General features: G+C 44.8%; 4 protein-coding genes across 5 annotated transcripts; 1 reads left to right on the forward strand and 3 right to left on the reverse strand.

Moving 5' to 3' along the window:
- Nucleotides 1-60: 60 nt before the first annotated feature.
- On the reverse strand, nt 61-1,482 carry tbcc (tubulin folding cofactor C). Its single transcript, XM_019870868.1, has 2 exons — nt 1,397-1,482; nt 61-1,275 (listed from the first exon to the last, which is right to left on the reverse strand). Exon 2 carries the CDS (start codon nt 1,188-1,190, stop codon nt 165-167), a length of 1,026 nt encoding a protein of 341 aa, XP_019726427.1. The 5' UTR covers nt 1,191-1,275; nt 1,397-1,482; the 3' UTR covers nt 61-164.
- Nucleotides 1,483-1,493: 11 nt separating this feature from the next.
- bicral (BICRA like chromatin remodeling complex associated protein) lies at nt 1,494-11,267 on the forward strand. 2 transcript variants are annotated; one of them, XM_019870251.1, is made up of 14 exons: nt 1,494-1,884; nt 2,211-2,337; nt 2,887-2,956; nt 3,054-3,198; nt 4,996-5,059; nt 5,374-5,419; nt 5,550-5,598; nt 5,706-5,774; nt 5,898-7,040; nt 7,304-7,380; nt 7,594-7,739; nt 7,809-7,903; nt 8,488-8,590; nt 8,657-11,267. In XM_019870251.1, exons 6-14 carry the CDS (start codon nt 5,379-5,381, stop codon nt 9,028-9,030), a joined length of 2,097 nt encoding a protein of 698 aa, XP_019725810.1. In that variant the 5' UTR covers nt 1,494-1,884; nt 2,211-2,337; nt 2,887-2,956; nt 3,054-3,198; nt 4,996-5,059; nt 5,374-5,378; the 3' UTR covers nt 9,031-11,267. The 2 variants fall into 2 exon arrangements, with proteins under 2 accessions (XP_019725810.1, XP_019725819.1); XM_019870260.1 differs by lacking the exon at nt 4,996-5,059 and having other exon boundaries at nt 2,211-2,351.
- Nucleotides 11,268-11,614: 347 nt separating this feature from the next.
- On the reverse strand, nt 11,615-13,672 carry LOC109516329 (uncharacterized). Its single transcript, XM_019870799.1, has 5 exons — nt 13,480-13,672; nt 12,345-13,157; nt 12,014-12,112; nt 11,805-11,921; nt 11,615-11,717 (listed from the first exon to the last, which is right to left on the reverse strand). Exons 1-5 carry the CDS (start codon nt 13,487-13,489, stop codon nt 11,689-11,691), a joined length of 1,068 nt encoding a protein of 355 aa, XP_019726358.1. The 5' UTR covers nt 13,490-13,672; the 3' UTR covers nt 11,615-11,688.
- An 804-nt stretch (nt 13,673-14,476) lies between these two features.
- LOC109516320 (guanine nucleotide-binding protein subunit alpha-13-like) lies at nt 14,477-19,958 on the reverse strand. Its single transcript, XM_019870787.1, has 5 exons — nt 19,650-19,958; nt 18,397-18,623; nt 16,724-16,774; nt 16,049-16,249; nt 14,477-15,900 (listed from the first exon to the last, which is right to left on the reverse strand). The coding sequence occupies exons 1-5, from the start codon at nt 19,930-19,932 to the stop codon at nt 15,529-15,531; spliced, it is 1,134 nt and encodes a 377-aa protein (XP_019726346.1). The 5' UTR covers nt 19,933-19,958; the 3' UTR covers nt 14,477-15,528.
- Nucleotides 19,959-20,439: the final 481 nt, after the last annotated feature.

Below are 20,439 nucleotides of genomic sequence, written 5' to 3' on the forward strand. Positions count from 1 at the left end.
TGAATCCAATCTAAAAAATGTATATACTGTTAAACCCCGAGAGTAAATCAGGTTACACTCTTTACACATGCATCATTTATTAAATAATCAGACAAGGAGTGTACTTCTTTCAATGCATTCTATCATATTACAATTCAATGCAATTTTAAGGCACAGAGGGGACCCTAAGGGTCCCATGTGGTCTTGCGGTCTGCTTCGGGCATCACGGTCCAGTTAGGCGACGGCGTCCCTGCAGCGAGCCAGTTAAAATCATCCACCAGCTCCCAGTTGTTCTGCTTTGCGTCCAGGCCGGCCGCACGGAAGTCCTCGTCCAGGTTGGGGTAAGACCACGAGTAGGGTGCAAAGCTGATGCCGTGACAGTCCTCCACAATGGCGCGGCTCGTGACGTGCAGGTAGACGAATGTATCTTTAGTGTTGTGGGTACGCAGTTGCTGGCACGCCACAGCCAGGGTGCTGCTCTCACAGTGGTCCACAAACACAGAGGTGGACACGGGCCCGCACAGGATCTCACAGCGGTCGATGTGCTTCAGGTGCAGTGTGCTGGGCGCGCCGTAAAGGCGCACCTTGCAATTGGACAGGTAGGACAAAAGCACATCCTCTTTCTGGATGTCCTCCGCCGTCTTCACGAGGACCATGTCGCTCATGTTTGAGAAGCCGCACTGTGCACCAGCAGGGTCTCCATCCACTTGTGCAGCGCTGTGATCTGCAGGGGCAGAGACGACAGAGTCCTCCGCTGTGGCTGATGATGCCTTGGTGCGAGCCCGGAAGCCGAATTTCTTCTTGGGCATGGCCTGCTCCCTCGTCTCGTTAAGACATGTCTGCAGCTTCTGGAGGGCCATCTGGGCTTTCCGCTGGTCGTAGGTGGTCAGAAATACCATGCTGTCGTTGAGGAACTTTTGCATCTGTACCGTTTTGCTCGTAGCTTCCTCCAGCCTCTGCGCCACCGCCTTTTCGTCCGCGCCCAAACATCCGCACAGCAGCTCTTCCACGGCAGCACGCTCGCCGTGGAAGGTGCTGAAGAAGTAGTCGACGCTTTCCTTGGCGACCGATTGGTTCTCTCTGGCTTCTTTTCGCCGCTCCACATCCTCCAACCTCGCTTTGTGGCGCTTCTGTAGCCGCTCTTTCATTTTAAACGCGCCCGAATGACTCTCCGGCTCGTCCGTCTGGACCATTTCGTCCGCCGCTTCCATGTTGTCGCCTTGTGATGACGACAGTCGTTTTCTTCTTCGTTTTGATGTTGATGGCGTCCTGCGCCCCCTGCTCAGGATGGCGGCACTACAACAGTACAAAAATATTTTTTCGCGTCAAGTTTTCGTTTCGTTTGTCATATTAATATCCAACAATCAATGGGAGCGTTATTGTTTTGTCCACGCGTGTAATGAGTTGGTAAACGTACCTTTACACGTTGTAAGTGGGAGTAGAAAAGCAGGGGCAGTGTTTGCGTATTAGATGCTCAGCAACCACGACCTGGCCTTTTTTTTTTATTTTTATTTTTTACTTGACTTTAATGTTTGATGTTTAACGTGACGTGTTCTCTTTGACCAGGACAACATGGAGGGGTGTGAGAATCTTGACAAATACAAAACCCTATGCCATATACTGTAATTTCTTATTGATTTATTTTTAATATGTAGGATCTGTATACCATTTTTGATGCGTTGGCCCTATGATCGAAGATGCAGCATGAAAATACAGTGTAATAAAATACATTTAAGGTGACACAATCTGTTTTCTGAGGTTTAGAGCACGAATCTCTGTGCCAGCCTTCTTGTATGGAGCTTGCATGTTCCCTGCGTGGGTGACTTCCCACACCCTCAAAACATGCATGTTCGGTCAATTGAAGACTAGATTCTTCAGAGGCATGAATGTTAGTGTATATGCTCGGTATGTATGGATGTTTGCAATATTTTGACTCTCATAGATTTCAAAATATTTGAAGCAATAAGACTGATGTTTGCAATATTTTGACTCTCGTAGATTTCAAAATATTTGAAGCAATAAGACTGTGGGCCACAACCACCGTGGTAAATGATGCTGTGAATCAATACAATAACCAGGTTTTTCTTCAGTTTTTTTTAAATTCAGTTTTCCTTTTTGCATTTTTTCTGCCCTCTAATATTGGAAAAAGTTGACCAATTCCAATACAGCATGTCAATATTGTCCAATGTGCATTTTTTTTTTAATTCACCTTATTTATTGCTTGTCCTCAGGACTTCCCCAGCTGGCCATCATGATGGTTAACTTCTTAATATGATGCAGTGAAAGGTCCCCATCGTTATTGGCAGCGGTGGAAGTTAACGGATGATCAGCTGGTAATGGCGAGCTGCTCAAGTTAAGGTGCAGTAAGTAAGGTATTGTTGAAAATTGTTTTCTTAAAAAAATAAGGACATTCCTTAATGAACCCCAAACTTTTGAATGGTTGTGTATGTATCACCAAGTCAAAAACTGACTAAAATGACTTATAGGACAGTAGTAATTTATGTTTTTATGGGTGGCAAAAGAGACATAACCCTCAGCATTCTCGCAAATCAAATGTGAGGCAGATGTGGTAACCACTACCTATTCACTGTAGTGCTCACATAAGAATGGGGAAAGATGATTAAGGATACTGTACAAATATTTTATGTCATGAGACTGGTCATAGTATAGATTAAAATTGTGTCTCAACGAATCACTGCACAGTACTTGGAGAACCTAGAATTTTTTTAGGTGGAACTTGGGTTTAAAAAGTGAGGACCACTGCTGTACTTCAAATGCAGTCAGTTTGTGTGAACAGTTGCGAATGGACAGCAAAAAAACGATAAAATGTGTATGTGAAACTTTTTGTCCTGTGTATGAAAGATGAGCGCTACTGCCAGGTAACTTGTGCCACACCTTTATATACAGTCCCTTGTCACGAGTGACGTCATGCTTCACAGGCCCGCCTTCTACTGCTGGACAAAGTTCACTAATTGCAGTACGTAAAGCGTGGTATTTTAATTCAGTGAACATTAATTAATCTTTTTTTGGACCCAATCCCCCCATCATGTCAACTTTTATGATCGCACTAGCAGGATTGTGGTACGTGGGGGAGGGGGGCCGCCGGTGCTGCTGTGCCCTCCTTGAACTTGTTCTTCCAGCGGCGCGCGCGCTAGCCCCCACAGCCCGTGCAGCCATGGCGAGGAAACCCCGTTGACAAGGCACTGCTTTTTCATGACGGTGAGTTCCCCCTTTGAGTGTATTATCATTTTGGGATAAAAATTGCAAGGGAAAAAACACGGCCTCCTTCCCTCTTCCTCCTTCGGGGAGGGTTAGGGAGACAACTTTGAAAATGGAGCCGAGGCACCACAGTGTGGGGAGACAGGAGCGAGGCGAAATAACGCGAGTGGTGGGAGAGAGGGAGAAGGAGGAGGAGGAGAAGGAGGGGGCGAGCGAATTAAAAGTTGGCCAAATGGAGATATTGGGTTTCAAGTGGAGTAGAGAAGGGAGTAAAGAAAAAAAGGGTTTGCCTCCGCGACTCCTTATGTTATGCTAATCGGGATAAATATTTATAGATTCGTTTTTCCGCCTAACTGCGCGTTCAAAAGGGGAGGGCGTCGACGACACGTCGGCAGGCTAGCTAACAGAAAAAAACGGCCGTTTGGCCCTGTAAAATGTCTGCAGAGCGAACGAAACTGACTGGGACGAGGACCGGGTTCGAGAGAGAGTACACCCGCCCGGCACAGCTTTGGCTCCGGGGGAAATGTGACGTTTTGCGCCGCTCGGGATGAGTGAGAAAGCCTTGCCCAAAACGCGTCAAGGCAACCACGTCGACTGGCACCCTGATTGCGATTATGTCGATTCTGGGCTATATTTGGAAATAAAAGCTTACAGGCTGCACGTTTAGCTGAGTTTGTCGGCTCATTTTGGAGGAGTTTTGTTTCCAATGCGCCCGGACAACATGGCGTTCGAGCTAGGGGGGACTTGAAGGGCAATTCGAGCTTTGTCCGGGACATTCAAGGCATTGAAGCTGGATTGGAGTCCTTTTGCCTTTTTCGTCCCGAACAGCGATAAATTTAATTTGTTGCCCTACCCTTTTCTTCAAATGCTATCTTTGTGACTAACCTACCACACTTCTTTAGCTATGACGCCATTTCACACTATTGTTCTTTGGCCACGACGCCCTTCCGGACCCGTTCTTAGGTTTCACGTTAGCCTTTTTGTTTTAAATTGATCCTAAAATAAACGAGTACCTTTTACAAGTATATAGGAGTGTGAGCTAAATGTTTTTGTATTTTACCTTCCTTGTGATGTGAGAAACAATAATGGCGTCCCAACAATATTTCTCCCAAAATTAAAAGCCCCTTTTCCGAACAGTGGCAGTTCAACGCTTGATTTTTGGTAACAGTATAGCTTTGCATGATGATTTTTGCTCCGAAAATATCTTTAAGAACATTTTTCAGCTCTGTTGTTGACCCGGGTGGTTCAAAGATGGAGTCTGAGCGAGTCAGCGCAAAAAAAAAAAACAAAAAACAACGGTATGACTTTACCAGCAGCCATTTTGTCACTTTAGCGTGTCCTGTGTTGAAAATGTCACTTAAGCCGCACATTACTCACTGCATGGAAAGTAAGCATTTGGTTTTACCACAGAAAAAAAAATCTCTGTTGCTCCTGGACACATGCACCAAAAATGAATGTTACAATATTATTGCTTCTCAAGTACTGGCATCAAGTCTTTTTACCCCTTTTATTCTTTGCCAAACAATCCACTTCATGGCTAAAATAAAGCCAATCATCCATTATGTCTGCCGTTCAAGGTTATTTAGAGCATGGTATGGTTACTTCCGCACAGATGTACTTTTTCACTATGTGAGGGGATTGGTGTGGCCGCTGATGTAGTGTGTCACAGTGGTCATGTCTGAAAGAAGGTCACACTGTTCACAGATGGTGATACTCTGCATCATCTTTTTAGCTCTCCTACGCTGTGTCTGCTTTTAACTTAACATCACTGTCAAATCATCACCTCCCCCCCTGCAGCCCATTCAGTGACTGGAAACGTAGGGTGTTAGATGACTGGATCCATGTGGCCTCACAGTAATCAGTGAGTGAGGCAAAATAATGAATGCACACACACATGTTGGGCACAACATTTAGCATCCCTGAACCCCCATTACATTAAATGTTGCTCACATAGGGCCAAATCACAAGCAGTTGCCGAAAGGCCTGACTGTACTGTGGTACAAACTAACTCACATATATAAGTACTTTCACTGTGACCATAAAACTGAGCATTTTTGTGTTTTAAAGGTAGTATTGATACAGCCTTGTACTTATTGAAGCGATCAGTGATTGTATGGCAATAAAGTAAGCCAAAGTGACTTACACCTGATACCCTGAATGTCCTTTTGTCTTCAGGTGTCATGGATGATGAGGATGATCGCCATCTTCTGGATATTTTAGGGTAAAATAAAAACATTCAACATTGTATTTCATAACAGTTTAATTAGTAGGCCCAACCAGGCATAAATGCAACATTTTTGTTCAGTTATTGTTAAAGATCATTGACCTTGATGAAGTTACTTTGTTTTCAGAGATGTGGATGCATTGAATGACTACCTACACGGCAACAACAGCAAGTCCGTGAGTGGCTCTTTAAAAATAAAAAGATTTCTAGTTACATGTTTGGCATGTGTACATGACATTTCAACTCTTAAGGTGGTCGTTAGCGTGTGTTCTCCCTCCTGCAGATTGAAGAGGACGATGTAGCGAATGCTGCATACGGCTCAGATGCCTCTTTCTTCACTGGTGATGATGCTGTGAGTACGCAAGTCATTGTTTAAATGTTCAAAAAGTTCACCGCAACAGCATCACTAAAAAGAAGTAACAATCCCCAGCGCATGTTAACACTCTTCCTAAATTCTCTAAATGCCCCGTTTTAGGCAAATGGCGGACTCAAAGATGGCTCCTCCGCAATGGCCGAGTTTGGCGGGGCTCCTGCTAGAGATGGCCTCCAGCTCTCCAGCAGCCTCTCCTTTATCGAGGACCACCTGGGGGCCGGCAGCCCACCCGGAGGTGGCGTGGACCTCGGCGAAGAGCAGCCCTTCGATATCCTCCAGAAATCTCTGCTGGAAGCTGACATCACTGAGCAGACGCTGGCGCAGGAGGCCTTGCTGGACACGCAGCCCGCGCCCACCCTCGTGCAGGCCCCCTTGTCCTTCCCGTCCCAGCTGGTCTCTGGGGGCTACGGAGGGGGTGCGGTCACCACGGCGGCGGCCACGTTACCGGCCGGACATTTCCTTCAGGGCGTTTCCTCGTTGCCTAACGGTTCCACGCAGCACATCCAGGTGCTCGGCTCGTTCGGAGCGGGAAGCGGAGTCATGACGCTCAGCGGTCTGGAAAGAACTCCTCAGATTGTGCTGAGGCCGGCGGGCCCCGTCGCCGCTGCGGGGTCTCCGGCTCCAGGCGGACAGGTGTACGCTCCTACCCAGGGCCATCTTGGTCAAGTGGGCTTCAAGAACATTCCCCTCCAGAACGTCATCATTCAGAGAGGTCCAGGAGGAACCCAGACTCTTGTGAGACCGATCCAGCCTAAACCGCATCAAGCTGGGGCTCAGACTGTCATCAGTTTACAGACCGCGGTCTCCCCGTTGGCAAATACGGCTAAAAGTGCACCGCAGTTCACCGCCAATGGTTCCTTGGTGGTGGATCAGCAGCAGGCCCATACCAACATACAAACGGGACAGTACTTGCTGCCCACTTCTTTGGCAGTTCACAACGGCCCCCCCGCAGACTCCGCTGCCAATATCACTGGCCACAATGCGGTGCAGATTGTTGCCGGGCAAAAAATTACAGCGCAAGCGAGCGGGCAGCTCATTTTGAATCAGGGCGTGGCGAGTGGCGGCGCGACACAAACATGGAAGGGCACCGCGCCCACAACGTGCACCGCGGGCCGGCTTGCACTGGTTAGTCAGGGGCAGCTCTCCGGTAGCCCCGTGCAGCGCCTCCTAGTGACGCAAACGGCTAACTGTACATCACTGTCCCCTTTACCCAACACAGCGACGCCAGCACAAGAACACAGACAGGTGAGAGCAATGCTGGAATGTTGCTTCAGTAGCTGTGTTTGGAATCACTATCTACTGTTAAGTTTATTTTATTGTCGCCGAACCGTTTTATAATGCTGTTGAAATGTTTAGTGGGCAAAAATGGTCCCTTATATAGTGGCCTCGATGAATCCACCATGCATCTTGAAAAGGGAGCTACTGATGTCATACTGAAAATGTCATGAACAATTCCGAATATAGCCAGAGTCTCTGTTAGTCTGACAAATCACTTCCTGATTTCCCAGAATGCTTCTGGAGCTGCCGTCAAACAAGTGCAGCTCAGCGCACACAAGAGGCCCGCGCCGCTGACCAAAGGAGGAATGTGAGTTCAGCATTGATACAGTATGTGACACGGTCGCAGTAATGGCGTCGCTTCTTCACAGCTCGCACACTCGAGACTGACTAGAAATAATGCAGTCATAAAATTTCACGGCATACACACAAGTACATCATGAAACAATCACCTGTCCAAACAGCAGAATTAGAAATGATAAATTCATAAATGTAAAGGTTTTCTTATGTTTTTTTTTTTCAGGATTTTACAGCAGCTAAGGGAACATCACGAGAGGGTGGACATGCCCGACCGGCGACACTTTACGTCGTTCAGTGATGCGCTGCAACGGCTCCTGCCCTTCCACGTGTTCCAAGGCACGCCACCCAGCCAGGAGGAGTTCTCACAGGGTAGCTTGCCCCCCCCCCCATTTTTGTTTCTGAAGCAGCCATTTAAATTTTCTACTCTTGTGTTGACAGTGGATGAGGAGTTTGAGTCAGTTGCGACGCACGTGTTGATGAGGACCCAGGCCATGATCAATAAGTACCGACGACTGCTTTTGGCTGAATCCGAGGTATTGGACAGTTGCATTTCCACCATTACTTTAAAATGTATTTTTCCCCTATTTTAGTGCCTTTATCCAAAACAAATACTGTTTTCAAAGCTTCCAAAAACAAAAAAATAAATGTTTTAAATATTTTTGGTTGTGGAAGGTATTTTTATTTATTTGTTTTATTATGGAGATGCAATGTTGTTTTCATCCAAAATGTTTTTTTTTTTTTTTTTTTTTTATGTAGCCTATTCCCATCAAATGGAAAAATTTCGTCACAAATTTTATTTTGCATATTTCTTAAGTTGCCCCTTTCTCTTGCCTGAAATCAGCTGGGAATAGCATTGAAAATAGATGGATAAAAAAAATTGATTTAACTATAACACTCATTTAAGTACCCCTCCACCCCAAGTTTTAGTTGCATGCTTTTTTGGGGATTGTGACACCTTCACATCAATGTATTTTATGGAGTTGCAAAACATTACATTTTTCTGTCAATATGAAACATATAAATTAAACGTCTCTTTAATGGCTGTTGAAAACGTTTCTGTCACCATATTTGGGCACTGTCAAAAACCTGGCAAGTCCTCTTCTTTTCTTGCGGGCAGCATTCCAGTCCTTCATCAGAGATGGTGATGATCGACAGGACCTTCAACCAAGAGGAGCGGAGCTGCCTGACCCAGGACAAGCGCATGCTACTTGTGGATCCAGGTACCAATCCTTGACCCTCATGTTTTGAGTCCATTTAAGATCTCATTGTCTGCTCTGTTCTCCCAGACGCTTTCTTGGAGGACTTCTGTTGCGGACCGAAATCCAAACATTTGCAAGATCCCGTGCCCTCTCCGCCGCCACCGCCTGACACAGACTCAGATGAGCCGGCATACAGGACAGACTCCCAGCCTGGCTTTTGCGACCCGGGAGGAGGAGGCGGTGGTGGTGATCGATTTCAAGCTTCATCTGTGGAGAACAAGAGCGTCCTGGAACTGAAGCGATCCCAGCAGCAGCAGCAGCAGCATTTGGGGCAGGAAGGTAACCACTCATCTTTTGCAGCACCTGCAGGGGGTCACACGCACCTCCAGGCGGCCTCGCCCGCACACCTGGACACAGACTCTGCTCTGGAGGCGGCTGTCAACAGCATCCTGGAATGTTAACAAACCACATGGAGTTTCGTTGGTAGTCGATTCGTGTAGTTTGTCCTGCTCTTGATGTAGCACTACTTTTGTTTTATTTTGGCAGATACAGGGGGTCCTCGGTTTATGACGGAGTTTCTTTTCTGAGGAAGCGGAACTGGTCGGAATGCGTCGTGTAGTTGACACTAATGAATTAGTGAAGTCAGAATTATTGTAAATATTTCAAATGAAAACACTTGCAGGCCAGCAAAGACGGTGGTGACTATTTTTCCGCCGCGGCACCGACGACTTCATTACGCTCCGTTCGGAAGCTCAAAATAACGAAAGTCATAATTTGAAAAACACCTGTAGGCCATAAATCTAAAAACACTCCAATGATAAACCCTAAGTACGGCGATAACTGAGTGTGCCTTATTGTGCTGCGTGATTTATTTATTGTGCTGATACGAAAAATTAATTGATTTTGTGCTGTACGTAACCTCGGAATGTCACCATTACAGTAAATGAAAAACAATTCTAGGACATAAATGAAAAACAGGAAGTACGGTGGCACCGCCTGGTAGTGACGTATTCTTACACCTCTGCGCAAACGGCTTCATTTACTCACCATTCAGAACCTCAAATTACCGTCGGTATCTGCATGAAAAACACTTTTAGACTCTAAATATAAAACCAATGAACCGTAAATACAGCACTATCTCAGCGTGCCTTATTCTGTCGCGTGACCGCTGTGTTCTTATGCCACTATGCAAACTTGTTCCTGACGCGACATTCAGATCCTCAAAAGTGTCATAAGTACAAATAACGTTTCTATGAAAAGACTTAGGCCATAGTTATAAAACAATTCAACGAACGGTTAGTACAGCGGCGACTGAGCGTGCCTTCTCGTGCCATAACTAACAATTCAAGAACGCTGTCGTTTTTCGTATTGGCCAAGCGTCAAAAAAACGAGGACCTCCTATACTCTGAAAACAGGCACTTCTAATCACCCACAATGCTGTGGGAATTTGTGCAATTGAAAGATCCATAATTCTATGTTCGCTGTGGCAACTCCGTGCCTCCTCGGCTTTTATTACAAACGGTTTACACGAAGATTCCGAAATTTCCTTGACGAATTGCACTAAAAGCCGTTTACATCGGACTGCACACAAGCGTCCCGTAAGCCACCATGCCACACGCGCTCACTTTTATTTGGCATTTTCTTTGGCTTCCCCTCCTCCCCACTCCCCTTCTTTTTGTACCTTAAAGGTACGCGAGCCCCTACACGTCAAACACGCAAACTCGCCTATCATTTCACTGTGTTTGCACCAGGGGGAGATTAATCCTCAGATTGAGGAAGTTACTTTGCTCATATTTTCTTAATCTGTTTTTTTATTTACTTTGGTTTTAAACTGGAGGATTCATTGATTGTATGCTTTTGTCTTGTCCGCTTTTATTTTCTTTGTTCTCAACAGCACAACCAAAACAAAGCATCTGTTATTGATGTCACACGGGACTCAAACTAACTCTTTGTTGCTGCATTGTGAAAATCAAGCTTGAATGATTCAGACTGAAGATATTCAATCCAGTCCATTTCAGTCCAATGTTTAAACCTGCGAGTGAGCTTCAACCGCAGACTGAAGGCCCCTTTTTTTTTTCTCAGCGACCATTAATGGTGTACTAGTAGTTAGTGCGTTCGTTCTGAGGTTCAGGGTTCAAATCTCAAAGTTGGCATGTTCTCCTCTGGCTTCCTCCCGCATTTCAAAGTCATGCAGTTTAGGTTCAGTGACTACTCTAAATTGTTCTTCGCTCTGGGTGTGAATGGTTTGTCTAAATGTGCCCTGCAAGTCATTGGCTGACAACCAGTCCAGGCTGTAGCCCACCTCTCGCTCCAAAGTCAGTCTGCAGCTCATCCGCAACCCTCATGAGGACAGGCGCTACAGAAAATAGATGGACGGAGTGTCCGTCATTTTCTAGCCGCTGCTGTGCATTAAACAATGTCCGGTTATCAAGCAAAAAAATGTTTTTAAGCCCCGCGGTGCCATTCTGTCATCACTATACAGGCCCGTGCTTTCTATTTGTATTGTCAGACTTGATCCTGTATAGTTTGTCGTTTTGTATAAACAAACAAAAAAATATTTATAATTTTTGTATGGAAGAGGAAAAATGTTTAAAAAAAAACAATCAGAGAAAATGGCAATTATTTTGTATTATGTTTGCGTCAGTCGTTCATTGTTGTGTTGCCGTAGCAGCAACAATAAATTCATTTTGAATACAAACACGGCAAGAGTCTCCATTGGTATTCTGGTCAAGCGAATCTGAGCTGGGTGGGAGGAACTTTTGGGGGGGGGGACATATGTCTGAATATCTGCACCATTGACAGATCTGAAATAGAAAATGTATCCATCTAAATACTGTGTCTGTTCCATTTTAATCCTCTTACAAAGCCAGCACACGTGATGCATGAGCGCACGACTCTTAACAGCGACGACCAGTGGAGGCTTGAGGTACTGCGACAGTGGGTGTGACTTGAATAAAATGACTTCAACTCCTGTAAAGTGGCGATTATCGTCGATAACTGGCAAAAAGGGGCGACAACAATTATTAAACGTACATTGGGTCACACTTTTTTCAGTAGATTATTCGTCGTTTGTTTATTTCTATTATGCACTTTTTTGGTTTTCGCATATACTTCTGGTCTTAGTGGTACTTCCTCCAGCGCTCATGCTCTAAAAAAAAAAAAAAAACAACAAAGAAACAATTAAAAACTAATCCCAAGTCTTGACACCATAAAGACATGATATGTGTGTGCTTACTAAGATGAGGGTAAGACCAGACATAGCTGAGCACACAATATCCGGCCAGCAGCATGCCAAGGCCGCCCACGCCGCCTTTCCTCACGTCAATATACTTTCTGTAGTACCACTGCCAGCCTGTAGGGGACGCACAGCAGATTTTTAACAGACCCAATGCATAGGAGTACCTAATTATGTGACTGTTGAGAGTATATTTATAGTTTCTTCACCTCTCTGCATCATTTCCACCGCGTGTCCCGGGCGGCGCGGCATCCTGCAGGCCATCCACTCAGGAAGCTCCCTCAACGTCACCTGACCCAGGCTGCGTCCTGCATTGCAAAAATGAGACGCTGTCCACGAGGATGTGGTATGCTTTTGACTCTAATGCTACAAGATTATATAAAATGCATTTAAACATATATTTGGGATTTATATAAATTGTGTTTTGGTTTTTAGCTTTATAAATGCAACACTTGTTTTTATTTTTAAACAAGCTCTATATTGCAGTTGATTTTTTTTTTGTGTGTGTGTGTGTTTTGCACAGTAAGGTCAAATACTGACCTGAGGAGTTGTCTTTCCTCCTTTCTATTGTCACTAATGCATCTTCGGGTTTGGACTGAAGGTTGGAAAGGCAACCTGTTAACATTGAAGTGAGTTCTGTCTGTTGAAAAACAACTTTGGATGTTCGGAGGTTGGGTAGAAGCGGAGGCTGAATAGGGGTTGCTTTGGATCCATACAAATCATCCTTTTGCAAATGTAGAGACTGTTTTGGTTGTACGGTACTTGTACTTGTCGGACATAAATCTGGACTGGATTTAGTGTTCATTTGAGTGGTTTCAATGTGGAAGACGGGTCTGCTGGTCTTGGCCCGACCCAATGTGCTGCCAACGTGCTGGAGTGTAATCCTGGGCATGTCCTTTGTTTTGTCCATTATTTCCTTTTGTGCGGATTTGATTTGTTTCTTTTTAGAGGCACTTTGGGGTTTTGGGGACTCTTCAGGCAAGTAGGTTTTGGATTTGGACTTTTTGCCTGTGGCTATTAGAGGGACAGTTTCCAGACTTTGTGGAGCTGAATCCGATCCTGGAGAAATTTGGCTGGACTTTGCCACCTCGATTGAGGTGTGAATGCTCTTTTTCTTTGGCTTCGACAGTGTGGATGTTTGTCCGTTTTTCCCAGGTACCTCTGGTGATGCCTTCTCACTGAGCGGCGTCGTCTTCTTCTTCTTTCCCTTCATTTTAGACGAGTCAGCTTCTAGTCGTCCGGACGGCGGGGACTCAAGACGCTCATGGTGGAGGGGATGAGGCTTGGCTGCCTTGCAGTAAGGTAGGTGGCTCTTTAACCTCTTGTAGGACTTGCCACAGAATGGACATACCTCTGTAGTTGGGAGGGGGGAAACGATCAATGGAATGGAATTTTTAGAAGTCACGTTAATAGTTAGACATGCTGCTGTCATGAACTTAAATGAGGAGCAATACGCCTCACAATTACAATAATCCTGCTACTGTGCATCCAGAAAGTATTCATGGCAGTTTGCTTTTTTCATAAATAGCTTTATTCCAAAATGTATGAATATGTCTTTTTTAATTAAACTACTCAATATGACCATGTGCGTGAAAAGATTTATTTTAATTTTCCACCTGTCTTTGAACCGTTAGACGAGTAATTAGACACGTTTTGTTTTTGTTTTTTTACTTACCCAGGCTCATTTCGCACGTGCCAACGAAAAAAAGAAAAATAATATAACTTATATTTTCTGAGCGTGAATTAAACGAGTCGTAATAGTTTATAAGTTATAAATTGCAATCAATGAGGGTTGACACGCTGAATCGCCGAATAGCTTTCACGGTCGTGTTGTTGCAGCAAGTAGAAGGACCCGAGTTACTTTTGGGTGGTCACTCAGAAGCCTGAACAGAAATGGCTAAACTTGGCTCTAAAATGCGTTTGGTCGTTCAAAGCGCCTTAATTGAGACTGAAAAAAACACAACAACAAGGGGGAAAAACGGAATTTAAATGTAATCAATTTAATTGAATTTGCAGGCGCGATGTGATGATGATGTATTCGCATTTCCGGTTTGGCATAAAAATTCTCTTCCAACGAGACCAAGCGATTTTTTCCTGCGGGTAAAGCAAGTGCGCAACCTCAATATGACCTGTGTGTAAAATAATTTTAAAACTGGAAAAAAAACGTGCCATCAAAGAATAATAACATTTCTTTTGAAAAGTTTGTTTTATTGATAAAGTTAGAGTGGCATGAGTTGACACAGGGAAATTATTTTTTAACAAAATATGGCAGAAGAATGACAAAAAAAAAACTTGATTGGAAAACGCAGTGATTTGGAACAAAAACTTTCTACAACCATTTACATACAAGTAGATAAACCTAAGTATTATTTACAACAGAAACGGATTTGACTATGTACAACCAAAAGCTTGGGGCAGGGTTGGTTCATTGGGGGAACAACTGGAAAACTCAAAGTGTGTGTGTGTGTGTGGTATTTAGCAAAGAATGGAAACAAAAACCTGCATGTGGATTATTGACTTCTTTTTAAAAATCAACCCTGAGAGAAGTGTAGGCTTGTGTCGGTTATTAGGCAAAATACTACCACATTAGTCATAGAAAGTTCTAATGTACAGTGTTGTAGGAATTATCAAATTTCAAAATTATTTACCATAACATTGTTCATGTATTTATGCCAGTTGTTTTTTTTTTTTTTTTTGATTGGTTGATGACCATGATTTTAGATTATCATTCAGTATACAGTGTTTCCCTATAAGTACTGCTTTGGTGCAGTGGAATTACATTGAAATAAGGGAAGGAGCATTGGTGTATTTTGATAGGCCATAGCCCTGTCTGACAGAGAAAGTGTTGCTTTTCCGCCATCTTGTGGCATCAATAGGCAATTGAAATCCCTTTCAAGAGCGCCGATTGCTTTTTGTCAAATTTTTATCACATTCGTTTGGTGTGCTGTGAGATTTTTCGAATGTAAATTTATGTGCACTGGCTCAATAAAGGTTAGGTATCACTGCAACTGAGTTTTTCCCCAATCTTTGAGGCAAGGCACGTATTTACATTGGCAAAAATGACTCAGCACGCTAAACAAATGTGACAAAAAGAGGACACGCAGGTTAATGACGCATCTTCTGCCATCTAGTGGAAGAGCATTTAATTGTTTCACTTGTCACTGGCATATATTGATGAACAAAGACATTCATTGTATTAAATACATAATTTGTGAAATTGGAAAATTTCCTGCAGCGCACCTGATGATCACAAAGCACACTGGCTGCGAATCACAATAACTTGGTCTCTTAAGGCATCACAGGGTCATTCAGTTTTTTTCTGCAGATGTTACACTTGTGACCTGGGACAAGGTCAGGACCAGGACGATTTGGGAGAAACAAGGTATAAGTAGGAGTGTCTGCTGTTTATCTATTCACGAAGCAGCAGAGGGGGTGTGGAACAGTGCAACAACCGACTCGAGTTACTTGCATGAATTCAGTGCTTGGACCAAAAAAAAAAAAATCAAACAAAAAAAAAAAACGGACGGCCCAACATAGATGAAAACATTGAGCGTTCTCTCGATTCCATCGCGTAAAACGTTCTAACGTAGCGTGTAGCCAAAGGACGTCTCGTCAGCATCGTGTCGGCGGGCCCCGCGTCGCAAACCACTAAACCACGACTAATATACTGTAAAAGCAGCCGACGCGTGCTACTAGATTCTTATTCTAGAGTCGTGCACGGCGGTCATTGGAGCATGAGCTGCTTGAGGTTGTCGTGGAGAATCGTGTCCTTGACATCCCGGAACACCAGTCGGATGTTCTCCGTGTTGATGGCGGTGGTGAAGTGGTGATAGAGCGGCTTCTGGGTGGCATCGCGTCGCTTGGCCCGGAAGCACTCCACCATGAAGTCCTTCACGTCAGGCAAACTGTGCTCGGGCCCGCTGTAGTTGGGGAAGTAGTCCTTGAGAGGCACGCTCTTCACCTTCTCCTCCAGCAGGTCCATTTTGTTGAGGAAGAGGATGATGGACACGTTGGCAAACACGCGGTTGTTGACGATGGTCTCGAAGATGTTGAGCGACTCACACAGCCGGTTGGTCTGACGGTCCTCCATCAAAACCTACGAGGAACATTCAAGTTAGTCATGCTTACCCCCACCTTGTAAAATAGAAATTAGTAGCAGCACAAAAAATGATCCAGTTACAATTTGCTTCAAAGTCTTTCTTTGCTACCCTAGTCAGGTCCGGAGAGAACAGAAATCCCCTCACCTGGTCGTACTCGGATGAGGATACGAGGAAGAGGATGGAGGTGACCGAGTCGAAGCACTCAAACCAGCGCCGCCGCTCGGACCGCTGGCCGCCCACGTCCACCATCTTGAACGGGACGTTCTTCAGCTCAAAGTCGTACTCGTGGATTCCCTTCGTGGGCTTTCGCGCCAGCAGTATGTCCTGCTGACTCGGCAGGTAATTCTGGCAGACACACAGACACATTACTTTTAGGGTAAAAAAAAAAAAAAATGTTATAAGCACACCTCTGCATAACACTGGATCCTTATTAACATCAAGAAAACAGAAATATATACAGATATATAATTTAATTGTATCTTCTCTGACCATGAGTTTGAACTGACAAAATACTAGAAATGCTCCCCGCAGTTTACAGCCGCAAACATTTTTCAAATCAATGGACAATAGTTTCAACAGTTGTTAAAACAGCAACATAAATTGTTGCGGGTGAATCGAATGCCGTGGCGGTGAGGCGGTTATTCAAATCGGAACCCCCAGCGGCGATGTCGTTGTTTAGACACAAGATATGGAACCGCGACCTCAAAAAGAAAAAAAAAAGTGGGGTGGAGCAGGGGAGCGCATGTAGATGGAAGGTAGAAATCGACCCAAAAACAAAACACCACCCCCCCACCCAAAAAAAAAAAAAAAAAAACTTACCGGCTCGCCAAGCTTATCCAGATTATCCAAGAAATACTTGACAGACTCGCCCTGCAAGACACACACGCACAAGCACGTTACAGTTAAGTCACATGTGGGATGATGCAGTTGGACGTGTCACACGAGCACACAAAAATGGAGACACTAGCTTGTGCGCATATCCTCTGGAAGATTCTGCTGAAGGGGGCAATTAATGCAAGCCTGGACATGAAACCACAGAGACTCACATGCATTCCTTTATCTGCATGTGTGTGTGTGTGTGTGTGTCGTGATTTTCCTTATCGTTTTTCCTGGTGTCTCTCTCGGGGTTTCAGTTATGTTACAATTTCTCACTGGAACAACCTTTGCATGCATTTTGTGTTAATTTCACTCTTTGCCCCCCCCCCACCCAAAAAAAAAATTGCTAACAATCCCAGTGACACACACTTCTAAATCAGCAAACTTACTGGTGGCACACATGCACGACTAGATAAGAGCACTCAAGATGGAGAACAGGCGCGGGTGGCGTTTCAAAATTGACGACAAATCGGTCAGACGGGGACGAGAGAGGGAATAAAAAAGGAGAAGCGAGACAAGAAAAAAGAGATTTTTGCTATTTGCTGCGAAAGCAAAACTGGAACACGATTGTATTTCTATGTAACTTATCACTCACTCACACACGCGCGCATGGAGCGATACGCTCATTTACTTGAACGTAATTAAAATTTGTGCACTCCATCGCGCCCGCATGCATCCTTTCACACTCAGCCCGTGCATATCCACACACACAATTAGAATATTGAGATCAGGCCCCAAAAACGTCAAATGGAACTATCAAGCTAATTGTATTAAAAAAAAAAAAAAAAAACGTGTGGCATCTCGAAGGGTGATGACATCATTCACCCACCACATAGGCTGTCCCAATTCAAAGGTCCCTCCAGCCCACACGTGGCACCTCGCCTAATTCACTTTCTGATACATTTTACTCTTTGCCACAGGCTGAAAGATTCATTTTGTTCAAAATCGCCCCGCATTGATTTCAATTCCTGTTTCCATCGATGACAACGGCGCCCTGAAAAGTAGCACAGAGACTGACGGAATGCATTTTAACCCTTTCAGCGACAGCGGTGACTACAGTGGACAGCCGATCCTGTTGTCAGGTTACAGGTTATCATTATTGACGCACGAAATAGTTAACAAATAAATAAACAAACCTGAGAATATTAAAATTTCCATGCGAGGCTGCGTGAGCTCACCGCGCAAGTAACACTCGGTGGGCGAGCCAATAACCCCCACCCGTTTGTACCGGTAAGCATAAAGCAGTTTAACGACAGATCAACATTCCTGCTCTGATCACACTTGTGTCTGTGCTCCGGCGTTAACAAAACACCATTGAGAACCTGCGGCAGTAGCGTTGTGCAACTCAAACAAACCCATAAAAAGAAGAGGAAAAAAAAGTGGATTTTCATGTGAAAGCGACATGAAGTGTCAGACGTCGCAAGGGGCGGACTGAATCTCAATCCGTGGTTATTGAAATCTGTGCTTATAGTGACCATCTGGGCGGAATGTCAGCATCTTATGACAGAGAGGAAGGTGTAAACAGGAAGTTGAGCGGGTCACATGACTGTCCACTCAACAGTCAGCTGCAAGGAAAAAGAAGGTTGAATTTTATGAGCCGATGCATTTCGACTCACCAATTGGAACTCGCGACGGCGGTCGTAGGCGTGCTGGATGCCGGAGTCGGCCCACAGGGCTTTGATGGCGGGCAGGTACTGCAGGAAGACGGGCGTCTCCAACTGCCCGCGGACCATCTTGGCCGAACGCGTGTCAAACGCCATCAGCTTGTCGCCGCGCTGCTGGTTGCCCGGGTCCCCCCATGGGATGTGCAGCTTCTCGCGAGCGTCCACTAACACACGTATGCCTGGCAAGGGGGAGAAGATTGGCAGGTTAATTAAATGCAGAAAAATGTTTGGATAACAAATTAGGAAAGAAAATACATGAAATAAATTAAGTCACAATTGTTATTTAAAAAATGCCTCGTTTTATAGGCCGCAATAGGTGAAATGTGTGCGGAGATGGTTCGAAAATCATGCGACTCGATGTTAAAATGTCAGTAATGTGATCGCGACATCCCCTCGTCAAAAAATAATTACGTCAGTGATTCCCAACCAGTGTGTGATGCCGTGGCGAATTAAAGTTAATTAGTCTGTAAATGATGAGACAAAGTGACTTTTGGCATTTCCCTATCAGGGCTTGCCACTACAAATTTGCTCATCAATCTATGCCAGCAACGGTTACTGACAAGCGGAGCAATGAAATGACATTCTGCTACACTGCAGATAGTAAAATTAACGTAACCTAATTTACATTTTTGTCTGGTGGCGTACGGGTGATTTTGTTATCATGTAAAATGTGGCTCGGCTCAACAGAGGTTGGGAACGGCTGGATTATTACAATGTACTGCTGCCAAGGTCACACGCCTAAAGCACCAGCTGGCAAAGTTTGTTATTACATAATATATGTTTTTATAAAGAGACTGCTTCGACTACGCTATTATATATTATACTGGTGTCTATTTTATTGTACAGCAAGCTGACCTTAGTCTTACTTTCTATGAGAAAAGTTACCATGCAGGAACACCTTAATTACTACCATTACATTTGAGCTGCTTGGTGAGCAACAATTCCCTATTTTATTTTGCTTTAGTCACTTTAAAAAAAATAAGTTTGAAACTAAGCGACGGTACAAACCGATAACGTATGCCAAAAACAGGTTTAAACAAGCAGAAGGGGGCTCTCGTGTAGGGTGTGTCGAGGACTGTTTATGTGCCTCTCTGGCAAACTTTTCCCGGCCATTATTAACCAACAAAATGCGGGCCTCGCCTCACATTCACGCGTCCAAAAATTTGTCATTGTAGTACTTTGTTTTTTTTTTTGTTGCAGTTCACCTTTGATAACGTTGCTATAAATGGTTGCTCGGAAGTCCTCGCGGGCTCTCTGGTCGAAGTCCTGGCCGTGGATGATCCGCATTTGTTTGAGGAACGTCGACTTGCCGCTCTCGCCCGCTCCGAGCAGCAGTATCTTTACCAGGCGTTTTACGTAGGTTTTCTCCCGGGAGAGCCGCCGGTCGATCTCCTTGGAGCGGCGGACCTGCTCCACCTCGCTGCTGTTGAGCAGACACACGGGAAGGCAAACTTTAAGCACGGAGCGCGACGGCAGGAAATCCGCCATGTTCGCGAGAGCCTCATCGATGCTAATTTGGCTGCGCTATGCGCGGCGGCGCAAGGAGGCACGGGACCAAGCCCCTTCCCACATTCAGGAAGTAGACTTGTTTGGACGGCCGTCTAAGAAGTGCGCCGGACACGGCCAGATTAGCTCGTTAAAAAGCCGACATATCTTATCATCTGGCTGGTCAGACGTCCACAAAAAAAGACGCATTTATATCGAGTCATTCACACACGGCTCTAGCTCGGAGGAGTGAGACGCCACGTAAGCTTAAACTGAGGTCTTGGGAGATGAATATAACGACACATTTCAAATAATAGGTGATAAAAAGCATTTTATTAATATATAAAACAACGGAACGGTCATAAAACTAAACTTTAAACTCTTGATAATGGAATAGCGCCCCCAAGAGGACTGTTATGTAACTTCTGAAAAAAACGCCTTTCATTGGTCGATTCCTATTAGTTTTGAGGTATGGTGCGTCGTTCAGGGACAACGGAGTTGAACACACTA

This window comes from Hippocampus comes, unplaced genomic scaffold (assembly GCF_001891065.2).
Source record: "Hippocampus comes isolate QL1 unplaced genomic scaffold, H_comes_QL1_v1.1 scaffold620, whole genome shotgun sequence".
In the NCBI taxonomy this organism is placed as follows: Eukaryota; Metazoa; Chordata; class Actinopteri; order Syngnathiformes; family Syngnathidae; genus Hippocampus; species Hippocampus comes.